This window comes from Pygocentrus nattereri, chromosome 26 (assembly GCF_015220715.1).
Source record: "Pygocentrus nattereri isolate fPygNat1 chromosome 26, fPygNat1.pri, whole genome shotgun sequence".
NCBI classification, from domain to species: Eukaryota; Metazoa; Chordata; class Actinopteri; order Characiformes; family Serrasalmidae; genus Pygocentrus; species Pygocentrus nattereri.
This window is the reverse complement of record NC_051236.1, coordinates 739591-760443: the sequence shown is the minus strand read 5'-3', so window position 1 is coordinate 760443 and position 20853 is coordinate 739591. Positions and strand designations below refer to the sequence as shown.

General features: G+C 39.6%; 1 protein-coding gene across 1 annotated transcript in view; it reads left to right on the top strand.

The window, feature by feature from the left end:
• Positions 1 to 4460: 4460 nt before the first annotated feature.
• Positions 4461 to 20853, top strand: part of mst1ra (macrophage stimulating 1 receptor a) — a 40356-nt gene continuing 23963 nt past the window's right edge. Inside the window, exons 1-5 of the mRNA XM_017691936.2 lie at positions 4461 to 4912; positions 8200 to 9467; positions 15651 to 15824; positions 15928 to 16053; positions 17270 to 17440. Of these exons, the coding sequence (XP_017547425.1) occupies positions 8280 to 9467; positions 15651 to 15824; positions 15928 to 16053; positions 17270 to 17440 (1659 nt within the window). The 5' untranslated portion in view covers positions 4461 to 4912; positions 8200 to 8279. The remainder of the gene's footprint in view (positions 4913 to 8199; positions 9468 to 15650; positions 15825 to 15927; positions 16054 to 17269; positions 17441 to 20853) is intronic.

Below are 20853 nucleotides of genomic sequence, written 5' to 3'. Positions count from 1 at the left end.
GTCTGACCACTGCATTCCAAGATTTTTTTATCAAATAAATATGGCACTAAATCACTAATATTGACATTAAACAGACAGCTTAATGATTTTAGCTGTTATTATTATTGTCCTCTATCACCTTTTTACAGACGGTGTATTCACTCTGTGATATGCAGCACTCACCTGGAAGAGCTCACTGACCTCAATCTAAAGACTGACACACGCTGGAGTATTTGGGAGTGAGATGGACTGGCAAGAGAGAGTGCGTCAGTGCAGATATAAGACTAAGCATTAATTGCTCCATGAGGCATTGAGGACTGTGCCTCAATGCTGTGTATAAATGATGAAATAGTCATCGTTTATGGCCTTTAATTAAGCCACATGTGAAAGTGTGAAGACTGTGTGAACTTCTTGGCCAAGTCAATAATGAGGTTTTGTTCCAACAACAGTGATATATATAGTATATATACACGCACCAGCCACTTTATTAGGTACACCTGTTCAGTTGCTTGTCAACACAAATAGCTGATCAGCCAATCACACGGCCGCAGCTCACTGCATTCAGGCATGTAGAGGTGGTCAAGACGACTTGCTGAAGTGCAGACCGAGCATCAGAACGGGGAAGAAAGGGGATTTAAGGGGCTTTGAACGTGGCGTGGTTGTTGGTGCCAGACGGGCTGGTCTGAGTATTTCAGAAACTGCTGATCTGCTGGGATTTTCACGCTCAACCATCTCTAGGGTTCACAGAGAACGGTCCGAAAAAGAGGAAATGTCCAGTGAGCGGTCAGTCGTGTGGACGAAAAGGCAACAGGAACTCAAATAACCACTTGTTACAACCAAGGAATGCAGAACACCATCTCTGAACACACAACATGTTGAACCTTGAAGAAGATGGGCTACAGCAAAAGGGGGTCCCACCTTTTACTAGCAAGGTGTACCTAATAAAGTGACCGGTGAGAGAGAGAGTGTGTGTGTGTGTGTGTGTGTATATATGTATATATTTTTGGTTTAATTTAATTGGTAAATTACTGACTCCAGTTACTGTGAGGTAACTCTTTTTTGTGCACCTTCTAAAACCTCCATAATAAGTGGTCAATACAACAGGACACTCTGGAGCAGCCGTATATTTCAGGAGAAACTCTGGATGATCAGGTGTCCACTAACTTTTGGACATATACAGAAACCACTGGAAAAAAAAAGTCATACAGTTGAAATAATGATAATATTTCTCAAAGCTATCTCATAGTTATGAAGTATTAATTATGAGATACTCAATGCCTTTTGGCACACTTCTGTGTTCAGACAGTCCTGGCAAGTGGGCAAGCCTAAGTGTATGTGATAATCAATATAAGTATATTAAAGACTAATAAGAAGTATGTATTTACATTTGCCTTCTGAGTCTGTAGCCCAGTCGTCACCGCCATCCTCCTGGAGATCCATCTTCTTGCAGGTTTCACCTCCTGTCACCTCTAACACTTCAGCTAATTCGGCTTATTTTTATTAAGTGTTATTACACACTTTTATAACCTAAGAATACTTCAGCCGGTTTGCACTGAGGTGCCTATAGTTGCTGAATAATAAGCCTTAGTATGTAATAAGCCTGGTTTTAGAGGCTGAAGACTCCTGAATGGGTCAGGTGGGGTCCATTATAGTTCAAGTCTGCAGGAAGTTGGATCTCCAAAAACAGGGTTGGTGTCAACAACTGACCACATCTTGCTGTGAGATGCTTTGCCAAGCCTCATCACTCTCCTTAGCGAATGAATTGCAAGCTTCATTAAGCTTTATGTTGAACTGCAGCCGGCCTTGTTGAGGCTCAGTGGGTCACAGCGTTGGCAGACAAGATGTTTCTCTGCACTCACGCACCATTTTTGTGATGCCTCTTTAGGGCTCATTATCAATAATAATGGCTTTCATGTAAGTTCCAGAGATTCCATACATGTCTAGGCCAGGACTGCAGCAGTGCTGTCTACGAAGTGTGTCGGTGCTCAACTATACCAGACTTGGTCACTGTACTGTGACCTCCAGTCCACACTGTACTGGAGTAACTTTGAGGTAAGAAGGGCCTGTTTCAAATTATTGCCTTACTAAGTCATGGCCACACATTCCACACATTATCTTAGTATAAATGTGATGTCACCAGCAGGGCTCAGTTTAAATTGAGGTTGTATTACTGATATATACCCCCCACTGAGCCCTGCTGGTGCCTTATCAATAAAAATAATGTGCGGCCATGGCTTAGTAAGGTGTGGGAGCACGATCCTAATGCATGGACATGACCTAGTAAGGCATGGGAATGAGATCATTAAGCCAAGAACACGGTTAAATAAGGCATGATCTAGTCCCACGCCTTACTAAGCCTTTGTTTTTGTTTACATGGGATATCACCAGCAGGGGTCCGCACATTCCCTTTTCCCGTAAACAAAAATACAGACTTACTTCGCTCTTACTTAGCTATAGCTGCTTTTCTCACATCTCTGGCAGCAAACCTTTCCTCGAAAGGGGAACAGTTTCTTGTAAAAAGTCTCAGTTTTGTTTATGAGGCTGCGGTCGCTTCTCATTTGCCAGCTTCTTGTTAAAATTTCCCACTTTAAATGGGGCCTGAGGTGCCAAAATGTAAAAGACTCAAACTCAAACAAGAAACTGCCTTAAGCGCTGCGACTTTTTAGTGTTTGACAGTTTCCCGTTGCAGATTAAACATATCGGGAGACCAGCTGGTGTAATAAGCCTGGTTTTAGAGGCTGAAGACTCCTGAATGGGTCAGGTGGGGTCCATTATAGTTCAAGTCTGCAGGAAGTTGGATCTCCAAAAACAGGGTTGGTGTCAACAACTGACCACATCTTGCTGTGAGATGCTTTGCCAAGCCTCATCACTCTCCTTAGCGAATGAATTGCAAGCTTCATTAAGCTTTATGTTGAACTGCAGCCGGCCTTGTTGAGGCTCAGTGGGTCACAGCGTTGGCAGACAAGATGTTTCTCTGCACTCACGCACCATTTTTGTGATGCCTCTTTAGGGCTCATTATCAATAATAATGGCTTTCATGTAAGTTCCAGAGATTCCATACATGTCTAGGCCAGGACTGCAGCAGTGCTGTCTACGAAGTGTGTCGGTGCTCAACTATACCAGACTTGGTCACTGTACTGTGACCTCCAGTCCACACTGTACTGGAGTAACTTTGAGGTAAGAAGGGCCTGTTTCAAATTATTGCCTTACTAAGTCATGGCCACACATTCCACACATTATCTTAGTATAAATGTGATGTCACCAGCAGGGCTCAGTTTAAATTGAGGTTGTATTACTGATATATACCCCCCACTGAGCCCTGCTGGTGCCTTATCAATAAAAATAATGTGCGGCCATGGCTTAGTAAGGTGTGGGAGCACGATCCTAATGCATGGACATGACCTAGTAAGGCATGGGAATGAGATCATTAAGCCAAGAACACGGTTAAATAAGGCATGATCTAGTCCCACGCCTTACTAAGCCTTTGTTTTTGTTTACATGGGATATCACCAGCAGGGGTCCGCACATTCCCTTTTCCCGTAAACAAAAATACAGACTTACTTCGCTCTTACTTAGCTATAGCTGCTTTTCTCACATCTCTGGCAGCAAACCTTTCCTCGAAAGGGGAACAGTTTCTTGTAAAAAGTCTCAGTTTTGTTTATGAGGCTGCGGTCGCTTCTCATTTGCCAGCTTCTTGTTAAAATTTCCCACTTTAAATGGGGCCTGAGGTGCCAAAATGTAAAAGACTCAAACTCAAACAAGAAACTGCCTTAAGCGCTGCGACTTTTTAGTGTTTGACAGTTTCCCGTTGCAGATTAAACATATCGGGAGACCAGCTGGTGTGATTATAGAAGAAAATAAATCCATTCGTCTCTGAATGATCGACGTTCGTCTTAAATCTTTCTCCCTGCCTTTTCATTATCTACTAGCTAGGCAAGACTGTTGTCTGTGTTGCTATGGTGACCAGCAGTCTGCTCGCCGTCCTCCAGGCAGTAACTCCAGCGTTTAAGACCATTTATTGCAAAAACTGTGTTGAAAGATCAGCAGAGCTTTGTTTTACTGCAAAGAGGATTATTTTATTTTTTGCCTAAAAACCTAATTCTGGTGTGGAGCCACAACAGGACAGATTTCACGAAATCTTTCGCCGTGTATTAAATTTAGATTCAGTTCTAGTTCGGTAGATTTTTAATTGACAAGCATTTGAATGCTGTCATGACAGTGTTTGACAGAATGACAACAGCCAGCTTTGCATGAAGGAAACTATATTTTACCAAGTGCCCTCCTCCTACTTCATCATATTTAAGGAAAAACGCTTGGAAAAACAGTTTTATATGTGTTTTAAATATCCTTGCATTTGCTTTGAGGAACCTTCTCCCTGTTGCTGGTGATGGTCAGCATGCTTTGAGGAACAGTGACTCGTTTTCCTCGGCCAGCAGGGCTGCGCACCTTCCCTTTTCACTCTCACTATGTGGACAGTAAGGCTGACCAGTGTAAAGGCTCTGCTGAGAAGCTACAAGTGTCTTCCAGAGACCACATTCCCGTCTGCGGTGACTCCCTCAGCTCCAGGCCGCCGTGTGCGGAGAGACTAATACAGCTCGGCTTTCCTCACTGAAGGCTCGTCCTGCTGGTGAACCAGTGCACCTCGCTCTCGGGACTCCAGGCTGGAGGTGAGGTTGTGAAATCAGCTCTTTCACTTCCTTGTGAATCTCAGTCAAGGCGTGGACCGGGCATGAGCTCGGAGTGGCTGAGAGAAGCTCGGAGAAGCTCGTGTGAGGACCAGCGAAGCTACAGCGCAACTTCTACCCCATAAAAGGACCCCCGTCTCCTTCTTCAGGGGACTGCATGTTGTGGAGCTCGGCTCTGGAAAGGAACCCGAAGCGAAGTCGGTCTGTGTGTCCGTCTGTGCGGTCCTGCTGACGGAGGTGCTCCTCAGGTAAAGCTGCTTATCTGTCTGCTCGCTCGCGGCTGGGAACGTTTCTGACGAAGACACGAACCGCCCAGCAGCTCTTTTACCGCCGCCCCAGACTGGGCTCGCGTTAACCTGTCCAGGTAGGCCAGGTCCCGTCTGCCTGTCAGGCTAGTATCAGGTGTGGGCTGCTTGGTAGCGCCGTGGGCTGCTGTGCTCCTCAGGGTTAGGGTTAGACATCATGCTGGTTCAGTCCTGCTGTAATGGCTGGGCTGTGATTACAGGAAGCGCAGCCACTCAGGTCTAGTCATGCAAACGTCCTCAGAGCCATTAGTGGAAAAACATACATGGATTTATCCCAGAATTCCAGCCCAGCTCCTCTCAGTTAGTTTGTCTGATTATCACACATGATTTCCCATCATTCCAGTTATCCTCATAAAACCACACGTTGTGTCATGCGGACAGTTCAGCCAAATAAGGTTACATAATCCGGTTTCTATGTAGGAAAAAGCTGCACTCACACACAGAACAGTCCCAGGACGTCACTGGTGCTGAAGTGTTTCCCACTGGCCTGTACTGGCCTGGCAGGGGAACTCCACTGATTCTGAAGTTTCTGGACAGTCCGGTGGTTGAGATGTGGACAGTAATTCTGAGTGGACGGATGCAAAATGATTAACAGTAGGAAAAGCTATGGACTTGTACAGCGCTGGTAATGGGATCCAGGGGTCATGAGGTCTACAACACAAATACAGCCATTTTATTTACTATCCAAAAGCGCCAGTGAGCATGCGTCTTATACTGACACAGCAAGGTACGGCGCCGTCACTGTGGTGCTGCCCTCAGGGGTACATCTCAGCACCTTTAGTCCGCGAACGTAATTGTACCAGAATCGATGTTTTCTAAGCTGTACTGACCCCACACCCCCCGTCTCGCCCCCAGGCTTTTATTTGATTGATCTGATTTAAAGCATTCGGCTATGAAAAGGTACAAATATCTACTTTTCCACGGGGAAAAACTCATCTAAGGTTCACCACCGGGTCTTAAAACCACTGCTGTACCTTTGAGGCTACCCTTACTTTGTACCTTGATGAATGAATCATGTACCTGCATAGTACGTTTACTTCTAACACTGTAGTGGGAAAACAGTGGGAAACTAGTACAGATAAGTTTTTGGGGGGGCTCAGATCTCCACCATGAATGCATTTTAGACCGAAAACTCTCTCAGAGCTACATATTCATAACTATTACATGTAATAACTTGGTGTGAAGTGAGGTATGAAACTCCTCGACATCTGGTTTCTGTCGTGACCCAATAAGCCGTTTTCAGTTCCTCGTTCCTCATTCTGGGCTTTGGTGTTTAAAACGAAACTCTGTTTTGTGGAACTGTTGTAGGTATTCTAGTAATATTTTACATCATTAAATAACCAGGTGAGTCCCGTAGGCCTGACAGGCCTATTCAGCTATTTATTGTTATGTGTGGTTAATACAGTTCTGTGCAAAAGTCTTGGGCACCCAAAACCTGAGGGAGTTCAATTTAATTTAATTTAAAATCGAATTATCTGGACATTTATTTGACAAAAGCACCGATATTAAAAATGTAGATAAATAACATTCATGCGAAAGTGATGATTTTATTTATGGATGTGGGTTTATTTAAGCATTTCCAAACTTCTCTCTGAGACGAAGTCTGGAATCAAACCTGTGCTTCCCAACCAGCTCAAAGGATAGTAACTGCTTTTATAAAACCAAGAAGAAAGAAATGCTCGTTAATCTTTATTGCACTAATGTTGGTGTCTTTATCGTTTATTCACTTATGATAAAAGTTAATGTAATAGGATTTTTTTCGGAGTAATTTTGGACCATTTCTGTCAGTCCATTCATTGTGAAAGTTTAACACAATGCAGAATGATTATGCAAAAAATGGACATGCAGAGTTTTTGCAAGACAGCAGTGATAAAGTAAAATATGACAAATACGATCCCTTTCATCCATCCATTCAACCATATTTTGCATTTTTATGTTGTTATAAGCTACATAAGTGTACTGTTAGATTTTTATAAGAGAAAATAAGTGTGATATTACCACGCAGAGTTTCATGTTTCTTTTAAGACTGTACATGTTTATGTGTAATATACTATCAAAACGGATAGTTCTGAAAACTTGTTTGAAATATTAGGTGCTCCAAAATAAAATTTCTTTTATTTATTTATTTATTTATTTATTTTAGTTAATGTTCTTGAGACACAGCTGTGCTTCAACACGCATTTCTATGCCAGGGGTCACAACCCAAATGTTAAGAAGGACCATTTTGTCCTTTCAACAAATATCAAACCACCTTTGACAGCCACAATATTTGGTCATTGTCCATTTAACCGTCTTGGCTGCAAATATGTTTTAGGCTAAAAAATGTAATAGAATGTAAACAAAAACGCAGACTTACTTCGCTCTGCTTTGAGCTTTAGCTCAGTTATAGCCGCTTTTCTCGCATCTCTAGCAGGAAACCTTTCCTCAGAGAGGGGACAGTTTATTGTAAAATTCTCTGAGTGTTGAGTTTTGTTTATGAGGCTGCGGTCGCTTCTCATTTGCCAGCTTCTTGTTAAAATTTCCCACTTTAAATGGTGCCTGAGGTGCCAAAATGTAAAAGGTGGAACAGGAAAACTCAAACAAGAAACTGCCTTAAGCGCTGCGACTTTTTAGTGTTTGACAGTTTCCCGTTGCAGATTAAACATATCGGGAGACCAGCTGGTGTGATTATAGAAGAAAATAAATCCATTCGTCTCTGAATGATCGACGTTCGTCTTAAATCTTTCTCCCTGCCTTTTCATTATCTACTAGCTAGGCAAGACTGTTGTCTGTGTTGCTATGGTGACCAGCAGTCTGCTCGCCGTCCTCCAGGCAGTAACTCCAGCGTTTAAGACCATTTATTGCTAAAACTGTGTTGAAAGATCAGCAGCGCTTTGTTTTACTGCAAAGAGGATTATTTTATTTTTTGCCTAAAAACCTAATTCTGGTGTGGAGCCACAACAGGACAGATTTCACGAAATCTTTCGTCGTGTATTAAATTTAGATTCAGTTCTAGTTCGGTAGATTTTTAATTGACAAGCATTTGAATGCTGTCATGACAGTGTTTGACAGAATGTCAACAGCCAGCTTTGCATGAAGGAAACTATATTTTACCAAGTGCCCTCCTCCTACTTCATCATATTTAAGGAAAAACGCTTGTTTTGGAAACAGTCTTATATGTGTTTTAAATATCCTTGCATTTGCTTTGATGAACCTTCTCCCTGTTCTTCATGTTGCTGTTTTATTCTTAGATCCTGGTGATGATCAGCATGCTTTGAGGAACAGTGACTCTTATTTTCCTCGGCCTGCACACAGGACTGCAGACACGGAGATGCTATTCGGGGCACAGGCATTGTTAGCATGCATCTGGATCCAGATACATGTGACCTCAAGCTTGGAAACCTGTCCTGTAATTCCACGGAAGGCTGTGGATTTTACCGTTACCTATTCTCCGCAATATTTCCAGACGTTGAAACCCATACAGAACATAGAAGTCAACACAGACCGGTCTGAGATATATGTAGCATCTCAGAATGTGATTGAAACACTGAACTCCAGTCTTGAGAAGATATGGGAGTTGCGAACGGGTCCTGTTGGCAGCTCGGAGTGTCAGACATGCCATTGTGATATCAAGACTGATCCCAATGCGCCAGTGGACACGGACAACCAAGTACTTCTTTTGGATCCCTCACCTGTCCTTCCATTTTTATATATTTGTGGGAGCAATCAGTACGGGATCTGCACCTTTCTGGATCTTGATCAAGAACCACTTTCTGAACCCAAGTGTCTCTTCAGGCAAGCAGATAACTCTCCTTTTGATTGTCCTGACTGCATCGCTAGTCCACTAGGTACAAAAGTCAACATTGCGGAAGAAGGCCAGACATCTTACTTCTTTGTAGCGGCGACTATCAACAGCACGATTGCAGCAAATTATGGCCGACGTTCCATCTCTATGCGACGCTTGCTTTCCACAGAGGATGGATTCGACACCCACGTCAAGGGTCTTACGGTGCTTCCTGAGTTCCAGGACTCTTTCCCCGTTGAGTACATCTACACCTTCTCCACACTAGGCTTCACTTACTTCCTCTCCGTCCAGAGAGAGCACCCTCTGAAAAGGACCTCCAGGCTCCAGACTCATCTGGGGCGGCTTCCGACTGGAGACAGTGAAGCCTGGATGTACCGGGAGATCATATTGGAATGCCATTTTAGGCCCAAACGAAAGAAGAGAAGCGCTGAGAACATCATCTACAACGCAGCCCAGGCAGCCTATTTCAACATAGCAGAAGAGGACCTGGTGCAGGAGCTAGGCATGAATAATAAGAGTGGAGTTCTCTACGTGGTGTTTGCTATTACAGATGATGCAGGGAATCCTACCAGCAAGTCTGCCCTCTGTGCGTTTCCCATGGATAACGTGAACTTTGTCATTAAGCAAGGTGTGGATGCCTGCTGCTCACCCAGATCAGGACGACTCTCCCGAGGATTGTGTCACTTTCAGCCCTGCGAGAGCTGTCCTCACGAGGTAATACTGGAGCTCTTAACCTTTTTTCACAGTAGCCATAAATGTTTTGAAGGTCCCTCCAAGAAGAAAAGTATAATTTTTTCAGTTACACTGATGGACCATATTTTGCTGATGTTTTTTGCATGTTGTTCAGTTTTTGAAAGTTTGAAAATGCCTGTTGCCCTTTACACTGTGTGTAAATTTCACAATGAATAGCCCAAAAGAAACAGCCCAATTCAGTTTCCATCGACTTACATTAAAAAGTATGTTTTCTGCTCTTCCTGTAAAGTTAGCACTTTACAGATTAAAGTGTGCGATTAAAATGTCTTTGATTTACACAATAGCACAATAGCATCCACCAGAAGTGCAAATATGAACAATAGTGCAAATGAGACAGTCCAACAAAAGCTATAAATACATACATATTATGAAATATAGAAATATAGAGCAGCAGTCAGGCTGATTAACTTCAAACCATCTGACTCTCAAACCATCTGATACTGACATTATCATAAATGATCTAATACTGAATTTCATATATTTCATACATTTCATTTATTTCACAAATCAGTAAAATGAATATGTTGTCTATATGACTGAAAGGCATGCATTTTCACATAATTCATTTTCAGAGAGACTAATGCATTTGCTTTATGTAAAGTGTAATATATGTGTGTTATGTATGACTGGACCCTTTAGACCAGGGCTGTCAAACTCAACCACTTAAAGGGCCATATCAAAAAATCTCAACAAACCTGTGGGCCAGAGAAACACTTCATTTAACTTCATTTAACTTCATTTTTAATGAACATTTTTCGATTAACTGAACTCACCACTGTTTATTTAAAATGTGCAAAACCTTCAACAGTAAAATAGAGGCACTAATGGACCTTGAAGTATTACATGAGTGCTTAAAATGTTCAAAATATAAACATTCCCAGCTGCCCAGGCCTTTAAACCTACCTATCTGCTCGAACTAGACACCTGGCTTTCTTTGCTGCAAGTTCATTAAGTCTTGGGCTTTCTGAGCTGCTGAGCTGACGGTAAGTGTGATACTGGCTGAACTGCAGTGTGGAGCTGTGTTGAATTGTGTAGAATTGAGGTTTAACCGCTGTCCCATTGTTGTGGCCGTAGGAGAGTCAGAGCATATTACGTTGCAGTGCGTGCTGGGGACTGTAGTGCAGTGCACTGTGAAACAAGCCAATACCCAAAATAAAATAAAATTGGAATTCCTTTGCAGGCCAGACAGGATTGTGTGTGGCTCATGGGCTTTAGCCTGTTCTCTAGTTGAGTGTGCCTCGAACGTGAACTGAGGAGACTGCAGATAAGTGTCTTGGCTAAATTAGGCCTCAGGAAGTGACTCATGTTTTTTTCTATGTTTGTTCAGGATCAAGGTGTGGAATGGCATTGCACAGTCGCTGCTTTGTAAAAGCCCAGCCTCGCGCTTGAGGCTTGGAAAGCTGAAATGACTTTGTGATAAATTCAAGCAGACAGATCCTTTTAGAGCACATGAGCTATCAGTGTTTTACAGACTTCGGTGTGAATTTTGACCTGTCAAACATGGCAACCTGCTTTTTTGCAAGGTTCTGAGGTGCCACTGAGTCTGACAGCGAAGTGAGGCTTCTGACGTTTCTTGCAGTCTGATCAAGCAGAGGTCGACAGCCGCGGCACGCAGGAGAGGAGCGTGTTAGAGTGGGCAGAGCTGCCAGTGAACCAAAGGAGAAAGACGCTATTGAGAACCCAGATAAGACACTTTCAGGTGTTTTTGAGTAATGGTTGAGGTGCAGTCAGCAGGGTTGTGCAGACACTGTGCTCAGCTGAGCTTGAAAGAATTCACCCTGAGGCTGTGGACAGTTTGCAGGTAGAGGGTTGTAGTGGGTTGTTTTGTGTTCTCTTGTGTTGTGGAAGTTTTGATTAACAAGATTCATCATGCATATATAAATCAGATTAAGAATTAAGTCAGATTAAGAACCAATAGAACAGTATTGGCAAGCTATGTGCTTATTAAACGACCTTTACTCAGGAGCGAGACCATGTAGGGCTTAATACGCCAATAAAAGGATTTTATAATCAATACGGAATTTAACAGGCAGCCGATGAAGTGATGATGGCGCTGGACTGATATGATGATTCTAGTTTTAGTGAGGACCCTGGCTGCGGCGTTCTGGACTAGTTGGAGTTTATGTAAATTCCTGCTCGTGCATCCTGACAGTAGTGTGTTACAGTAGTCCAGCCTGGAAGTAATAAAGGCGTGTACTAGTGTTTCTGCGTCGCGCTGAGACAAGGCATTTGTTTATTTGCATTCATTCTAATGACGTGTGGTGTTTTTACAATCGTACAGTTGTTGCCCAGATAGATGGTTTTAAACAATGTGCTGAGGTGCCTGAAACCTTTTGCACAGCACAGTATGGGCGTCAGTAGCCCCTAGTGTTCATGGGAGCTGTGCAACGGTGCGAACGTTAACATACGAACTGTCACAGATGAGCACAAGAAACTAATTTAGGCACTGCTTCTTTTTGCTATGTTGAAAAAGGAATTATATCCAGAAAATGCTGAATGATATCAAAACAGATCTGGGTACTGTTACACACTGATATTAGTATTATATATATCTATATATATATATAGCTGATTCAGGTGTGTGTTTACAATGACATTTCCCCTATGAGTGTGCGTTTTTACCAACATAATTCAAATGGCAATTGTGCATTTGCATTTTTGTGAATAATGTATTGCTTTCATATGTATTATATATTTCATATATATATATATATATATATATATATATATATATATATATATATCTCATTGCTGCATCACAATAAAAATCACTATTTTTATTTGACCAATAACTACAAGCATGTAAGCAGAAGCCTTCATGTGCCTTTCAGATTCAAAAGCAGGGCTGAGCTCATAAAATGTTATGGAAATTAACAAAAGTGCTAAAAAAATTCATTTGCTGTCCTGAAGCAGAAAGCATGAACGTGTTAATATTAGTGTTAAAGTGTTAATAATATATCTCCTCCAATATTTATGTTTTCTGACATCTGCTCTGATAAAAAGTGAGCCCTGACGTGGTTCATTAAAAGTAGCCTCCCTAATGTCATAACTGTATTGGTAAGTAAGCAGAACAGCTTCATTTCTGCGAAAAGCTGCCGTTTATTGACACAGTGTGCTTCCTGTGAGCGCTGCTGTAACCCACAGCCTCGGGACAGGATTGTGCATGGAGCTGTTTTAGTACTCCAGAGGTGTGGGAATGGCTCATGTGGTCTGTCGATGTCTGCAGACTTCCTCAATCATAGACGGCTCATCCTGTCACAGTAACTACAGTGGAGCTGAGGTGTGAAGCATGTCACTGACATACACCTCTAATACCGGTTACGGCTGACTTTTTTAATGAGTCAGTCATGATTAGTTGGGGCTGTGTCCTGGAGTCAGAAACACAGCCTGGTGGACACGCCCATTTACATGCAGTCTTACTAAAGGGCCCATATAATGGAAAACAAATTGACCTCCTGCTTTTATATAAAGACGTTAGATGTAGTGTGTAAACACGGTTAAAGTTCCAAAGCCTACCCTGGTCTAAGTCTAAACACTAGTTCATAATGCATACAATCAATTTCCCAATTAAACATGATCTAATTACAAGGAGCAGTTTTGGGCTGGAGGTCAGGGAACCACCTTTGGGACCGGAAGATCACTGGTTTGATCCACTGAGCTGACGTCACTGAAGTGCCCCTGAGCAAGGCACCTAACCCCTAACTGCTTTTTAGTATTATGGTTATTATTATTATTAGTAGTAGTAGTAGCAGTTGTAGTAGTGATAATAGTAGTAATAGTACTATGTTTTTTATATTATTATTAATATTAATATTAGTAGTAATAATAGTAATAGTATTATGGTTATTATTATTATTAGTAGTAGTAGTAGTAGCAGTTGTAGTAGTGGTAATAGTAGTAGTAGTACTATGTTTTTTATATTATTATTAATATTAATATTAGTAGTAATAATAGTAATAGTATTATGGTTATTATTATTATTAGTAGTAGTAGTAGTAGCAGTTGTAGTAGTGATAATAGTAGTAATAGTACTATGTTTTTTATATTATTATTAATATTAGTAGTAATAATAGTAATGGCATTATGGTTGTTATTATTATTATTAGTAGTAGTAGTAGTAGTAGCAGTTGTAGTAGTGGTAATAGTAGTAGTAGTACTATGTTTTTTATATTATTATTAATATTAATATTAGTAGTAATAATAGTAATAGTATTATGGTTATTATTATTAGTAGTAGTAGTAGTAGCAGTTGTAGTAGTGGTAATAGTAGTAATAGTACTATGTTTTTTATATTATTATTAATATTAATATTAGTAGTAATAATAGTAATGGCATTATGGTTGTTATTATTATTATTATTAGTAGTAGTAGTAGCAGTTGTAGTAGTGGTAATAGTAGTAATAGTACTATGTTTTTTATATTATTATTAATATTAATATTAGTAGTAATAATAGTAATAGTATTATGGTTATTATTATTATTAGTAGTAGTAGTAGCAGTTGTAGTAGTGGTAATAGTAGTAATAGTACTATGTTTTTTATATTATTATTATTATTATTATTATTATTAATATTAATATTAGTAGTAATTATAGTAATAGTATTATGGTTATTATTATTAGTAGTAGTAGTATTAGTGGTAGCAGTTGTAGTAGTGGTAATAGTAGTAGTAGTACTATGTTTTTTATATTATTATTAATATTAATATTAGTAGTAATAATAGTAATGGCATTATGGTTATTATTATTATTATTAGTAGTAGTAGTAGCAGTTGTAGTAGTGATAATAGTAGTAGTAGTACTATGTTTTTTATATTATTATTAATATTAATATTAGTAGTAATAATAGTAATAGTATTATGGTTATTATTATTATTAGTAGTAGTAGTAGTAGCAGTTGTAGTAGTGGTAATAGTAGTAGTAGTACTATGTTTTTTATATTATTATTAATATTAATATTAGTAGTAATAATAGTAATGGCATTATGGTTATTATTATTATTATTAGTAGTAGTAGTAGCAGTTGTAGTAGTGGTAATAGTAGTAATAGTACTATGTTTTTATATTATTATTAATATTAATATTAGTAGTAATAATAGTAATGGCATTATGGTTATTATTATTATTATTAGTAGTAGTAGTAGCAGTTGTAGTAGTGGTAATAGTAGTAATAGTACTATGTTTTTATATTATTATTAATATTAATATTAGTAGTAATAATAGTAATGGCATTATGGTTATTATTATTATTATTAGTAGTAGTAGTAGCAGTTGTAGTAGTGGTAATAGTAGTAATAGTACTATGGTTTTATATTATTATTAATATTAATATTAGTAGTAATAATAGTAATAGTATTATGGTTATTATTATTATTATTAGTAGTAGTAGTAGCAGTTGTAGTAGTGGTAATAGTAGTAATAGTACTATGGTTTTATATTATTATTAATATTAATATTAGTAGTAATAATAGTAATAGTATTATGGTTATTATTATTATTAGTAGTAGTAGTAGCAGTTGTAGTAGTGGTAATAGTAGTAGTAGTACTATGTTTTTTATATTATTATTAATATTAATATTAGTAGTAATAATAGTAATGGCATTATGGTTATTATTATTATTATTAGTAGTAGTAGTAGCAGTTGTAGTAGTGGTAATAGTAGTAATAGTACTATGTTTTTATATTATTATTAATATTAATATTAGTAGTAATAATAGTAATGGCATTATGGTTATTATTATTATTATTAGTAGTAGTAGTAGCAGTTGTAGTAGTGGTAATAGTAGTAATAGTACTATGGTTTTATATTATTATTAATATTAATATTAGTAGTAATAATAGTAATAGTATTATGGTTATTATTATTATTAGTAGTAGTAGTAGCAGTTGTAGTAGTGGTAATAGTAGTAGTAGTACTATGTTTTTTATATTATTATTAATATTAATATTAGTAGTAATAATAGTAATGGCATTATGGTTATTATTATTATTATTATTATTAGTAGTAGTAGTAGTAGTAGCAGTTGTAGTAGTGGTAATAGTAGTAATAGGTCTATGGTTTTATGTTATTATTATTATTATTATTGTAATCGTTGTTGTTGATATGTTGTAGGGGTGAACATAAATTCTCCTCTCTGTGTTTTCCAGGGGCCAGAGAATAAACGATTGTGTGAAGCTGTGCCCACCATGGTGGCAATGCCCCATGTCAGAACTGACTTCTTCAACGGCCAAATGAGAGAGCTACTGACCTCTATTCTGGTCACCACCATCGGTGCTGACACTGTGGCCCACATTGGCACTGAACGAGGGAGACTTCTACAGGTGGTCACTTTATCCTTGTCCACTGAAGGGCACAGAACTGGACTACATTTTTTTGTACAGGTCTGTTTAATGACTGGTCTAAGAGTGCGCTCTGTTGATACAGGTCATCCTAAGAAGGTCCAGCCCCGTGGTGTTTGCCAACTATTCTCTCGTGGGAGAGGAGGAGAGGGTTTCCCGCATTGCTGCTAATCGATCGGAGGAGTCTTTACTCTTTGTGGTTGGAAACAAGGTGCAATTTCTCTGCTGAATCTCTCAGTCTCTCTCTTTCCGCCTTGGCTTCATATCGATCTGGTTTATAATATACGCACTTTAGGACTGAATTGCAGGTTTACTGCTGCACATCGCAGCTGTGAGGCACTACAGAACACAGTACCAGCTTTGGACAGTACCAACCGATGATTTAAATGTCTGAGATGCTCACAGCACAGAGTAAGACAAAATTGTAACAGCTACTTTTCTGGTTTTCCAGCAGTGTTTACTGATTTATTTACCTGTTATTTTGCATAGATATAAATGCAAATGTCACTTTAGTTACTGTTGTTGTCGAAACGCTGGCCAGCTGAGTCCTAAACATTGTAACTGAAGCTGCTGCCGTCTGTGTCACAGTAACGTACGCTCTCTCAAAGTTTCTTAGACGTTTTACTCTCAATCCAAACTCGGCCTGATCAGTATTTTGTGTTCCTGCTGCAGAGCGTGGTATGATATTAATTCTTTCACACAGGGCACCTGTCTGTGAGCATCTGCCCTCACTATTTCTGTACTTTATCCATCCTACAAAGGAGACTGGCCATTTTGTTACCTAGCCATGCTCTGGGAGCAGCTAAGTGCTGCAAGGTATATCTGGTCAGTTTGGGGACTTGAACCCACAACCTTCTAGTTGAGGAATCACCTCTCCTCTCCTATCACTAAACCACTCATGTGTTCATCTTTTTGCTTTTGTCTCCTATTTGCATATACTAAATTTAATTAGACTAGCTCACAAGCAAGAAATTGTTGCAAAATAGTTTAAAACCCTTAAAAGTTTCATTACACACTTCTAAAACCACGAATAGCTGAACCAGTTTGTACTGAAGTGCTTGTAGTTACTGAGTTATAAGCCTTAGTATGTAATAAGGCTGGGATTTAAGGGGTTAAACTACACTTACCTTGCAAAAATTGTAACTTTATGTAATATAAATGTAATGTAAGTTAATGTAAATAGGCTTTATGTCAAGCCATTTTGGAGCACTTCTATTAGATCATGAACTTTTTGTACCATGTAAAGGACAGTTCTCCTCAAATGATGTGCAAAAATAAAAATCCATAAAATTTACTTTTTAAAAATCCATAAATTTACAGTGATGATATTTTTACAGTTGATTATGAAATTTGCTGCCTTATTGTCTATAAACGTTAAGGCCAACCCAGATATAGCAGCATCTCTTTCGCTTCCTCTCTGTGTTCAGCTTATCAGCGTGTCTCCTAGAGGTCCAGGATGTGCTCATTTCCTGACTTGTTCAGAGTGTTTGAGGGCTCCGTGGTTTATGGGCTGTGGTTGGTGTGAAGGGGCCTGTTCTCAACTGGCCGAGTGCCAGGGACAGTGGACAAACCGCACCTGCCCCCCGTCCATCACCCAGGTAAGACACACATCCCTTCACATTTAGCTGCGCTCACTGAAGTGTGGTGTGTCAGTGTGTTTGCAGCGTGGGTTTGTGTTTGTGTTTAGACAGGATTGTCTAAACAAGCGGGATCTTGATTAAGTCATGTTAGTATAATTGTGCGGTCACTAGGCTCATTGCTCCTTCAGAAGTGTCCCTCAGACGTCACTGATAAAGACGCAGATACCACGAAAGCTAAAATAAATGATTAAACTCATGCGTGAGGGGAAAGGGAGAGAGCACTGGAGTCTTTGTGTTGCTGATTGACGTGGATAATTGTATTAAAACCGTAATCAGGGATTAGTACATTTATAGAACATACCTGCTGATTCTGTAAGACACATTTTCCATTCGCTCTCAGCTGCCAGTTTATTGGAAACACTTACACTGTAGCTCGGCCTGTCACGGTCATGACATTTTAGCTGATGATATACAACCCCAGTTCCAGTGAAGTTGGGACGTTGTGTAAAACATAAATAATAACAGAATACGATGATCTGCAAATCCTTTTCAACCGATATTCAACTGAATCCACTACAAAGACGAGATATTTAATGTTCAAACGGATAAACTTTATTGTTTTTTGCAAATATTCACTCATTTTGAATTTGATGCCTGCAACACGTTCCAGAGAAGTTGGGACAGGGGCGTGTTTCCCACTGTGTTACATCACCTTTCCTTTAACACTCAATAAGCGTTTGGGAACTGAGGACACTGATTGTTGAAGCTTTGTAGGTGGAATTCTTTCCCATTCTTGCTTGATGTACTGTGTTCACTGACAGTGGTTTTCCGAAGTGTTCCTGAGCCCATGTGGGAATATCCGTTACAGAATGATGTGGGTTTTTAATGCCGTGCCGCCTGAGGGGTCGAAGGTCACGGGCATTCAGTGCTGGTTTTCTGCCTTGCTGCTTACCTGCAGAGATTTCTCCAGATTCTCTGGATCTTCTGATGATATTATGGACTGTAGATGATGAAATCCCTAAATTCCTGCAGTTGCACGTTGAGAAACGTTGTTCTTAAACTGTTGGACTATTTGCTCACGCAGTTGTTCACTAAGTGGTGAACCTCGCCCGTCCTTGCTTGTGAACGACTGAGCCTTTCAGGGAGGCTCCCTTTATACCCAATCATGACACTCACCTGTTTCCAATTAACCTGTTCACCTGTGGAATGTTCCAAACAGGTGTTTTTTCAGCATTCCTCAACTTTCCCAGTCTTTTGTTGCCCCTATCCCAACTTCTTTGGAACATGTTGCAGGCATCAAATTCAAAATGAGTGAATATTTGCAAAAAACAAAAGTTTATCTGTTTGAACATTAAATATCTCGTCTTTGTAGTGGATTCAATTGAATATTGGTTGAAAACGATTTGCAGATCATCGTATTCTGTTTTTATTTATGTTTTACACAACGTCCCAACTTCACTGGAATTGGGGTTTTAAAGGCCTGTGGTTAAAAATGTAATTGTCTTTTCTTGTTCAGTGTTTACAGCTGCTAAAGGACAGGCCTAAAGTGGCGTAATTAACTGATATTGCTGTTAATATACAGTCGCTCTCCACTGACAACAGAAACAGATTGAGCTCAAATAAACAAACACTACTCACCGTCGCCCTCTAAAGGTGATATTAACATCGGATAAACAAACATTACTCACCATCGCCCTCTAAAGGTGATATTAACATCGGATAAACAAACACTACTCACCATCGCCCTCTAAAGGTCATATTAACATCGGATAAACAAACATTACTCACCATCGCCCTCTAAAGGTCATATTAACATCGGATAAACAAACACTACTCACCATCGCCCTCTAAAGGTGATATTAACATCGGATAAACAAACATTACTCACCGCCGTCCTCTAAAGGTGATATTAACATCGGATAAACAAACATTACTCACCGCCGCCCTCTAAAGGTGATATTAACATCGGATAAACAAACATTACTCACCATCGCCCTCTAAAGGTGATATTAACATCGGATAAACAAACACTACTCACCGCCGTCCTCTAAAGGTGATATTAACATCGGATAAACAAACACTACTCACCATCGCCCTCTAAAGGTCATATTAACATCGGATAAACAAACATTACTCACCATCGCCCTCTAAAGGTGATATTAACATCGGATAAACAAACATTACTCACCGCCGTCCTCTAAAGGTCATATTAACATCGGATAAACAAACACTACTCACCATCGCCCTCTAAAGGTGATATTAACATCGGATAAACAAACACTACTCACCATCGCCCTCTAAAGGTGATATTAACATTGGATAAACAAACACTACTCACCATCGCCCTCTAAAGGTCATATTAACATCGGATAAACAAACATTACTCACCGCCGTCCTCTAAAGGTCATATTAACATCGGATAAACAAACATTACTCACCATCGCCCTCTAAAGGTGATATTAACATCGGATAAACAAACACTACTCACCGCCGTCCTCTAAAGGTGATATTAACATCGGATAAACAAACACTACTCACCATCGCCCTCTAAAGGTGATATTAACATCGGATAAACAAACACTACTCACCATCGCCCTCTAAAGGTCATATTAACATCGGATAAACAAACATTACTCACCGCTGCCCTCTAAAGGTGATATTAACATCGGATAAACAAACACTACTCACCATCGCCCTCTAAAGGTGATATTAACATCGGATAAACAAACACTACTCACCATCGCCCTCTAAAGGTGATATTAACATTGGATAAACAAACATTACTCACCATCGCCCTCTAAAGGTGATATTAACATTGGATAAACAAACATTACTCACCATCGCCCTCTAAAGGTGATATTAACATTGGATAAACAAACATTACTCACCATCGTCCCTCTAAAGGTGATATTAACATTGGATAAACAAACATTACTCACCATCGCCCTCTAAAGGTGATATTAACATTGGATAAACAAACATTACTCACCATCGCCCTCTAAAGGTGATATTAACATCGGATAAACAAACACTACTCACCATCGCCCTCTAAAGGTGATATTAACATTGGATAAACAAACATTACTCACCGTTGCCCTCTAAAGGTGATATTAACATCGGATAAACAAACACTACTCACCATCGCCCTCTAAAGGTGATATTAACATTGGATAAACAAACATTACTCACCGTCGCCCTCTAAAGGTTGATATTAACATCGGATAAACAAACACTACTCACCATCGCCCTCTAAAGGTCATATTAACATCGGATAAACAAACACTACTCACCATCGCCCTCTAAAGGTCATATTAACATCGGATAAACAAACACTACTCACCATCGCCCTCTAAAGGTGATATTAACGTCGGATAAACAAACATTACTCACCGTCGCCCTCTAAAGGGCGCCACTGAGCTTTCATTCTTTCA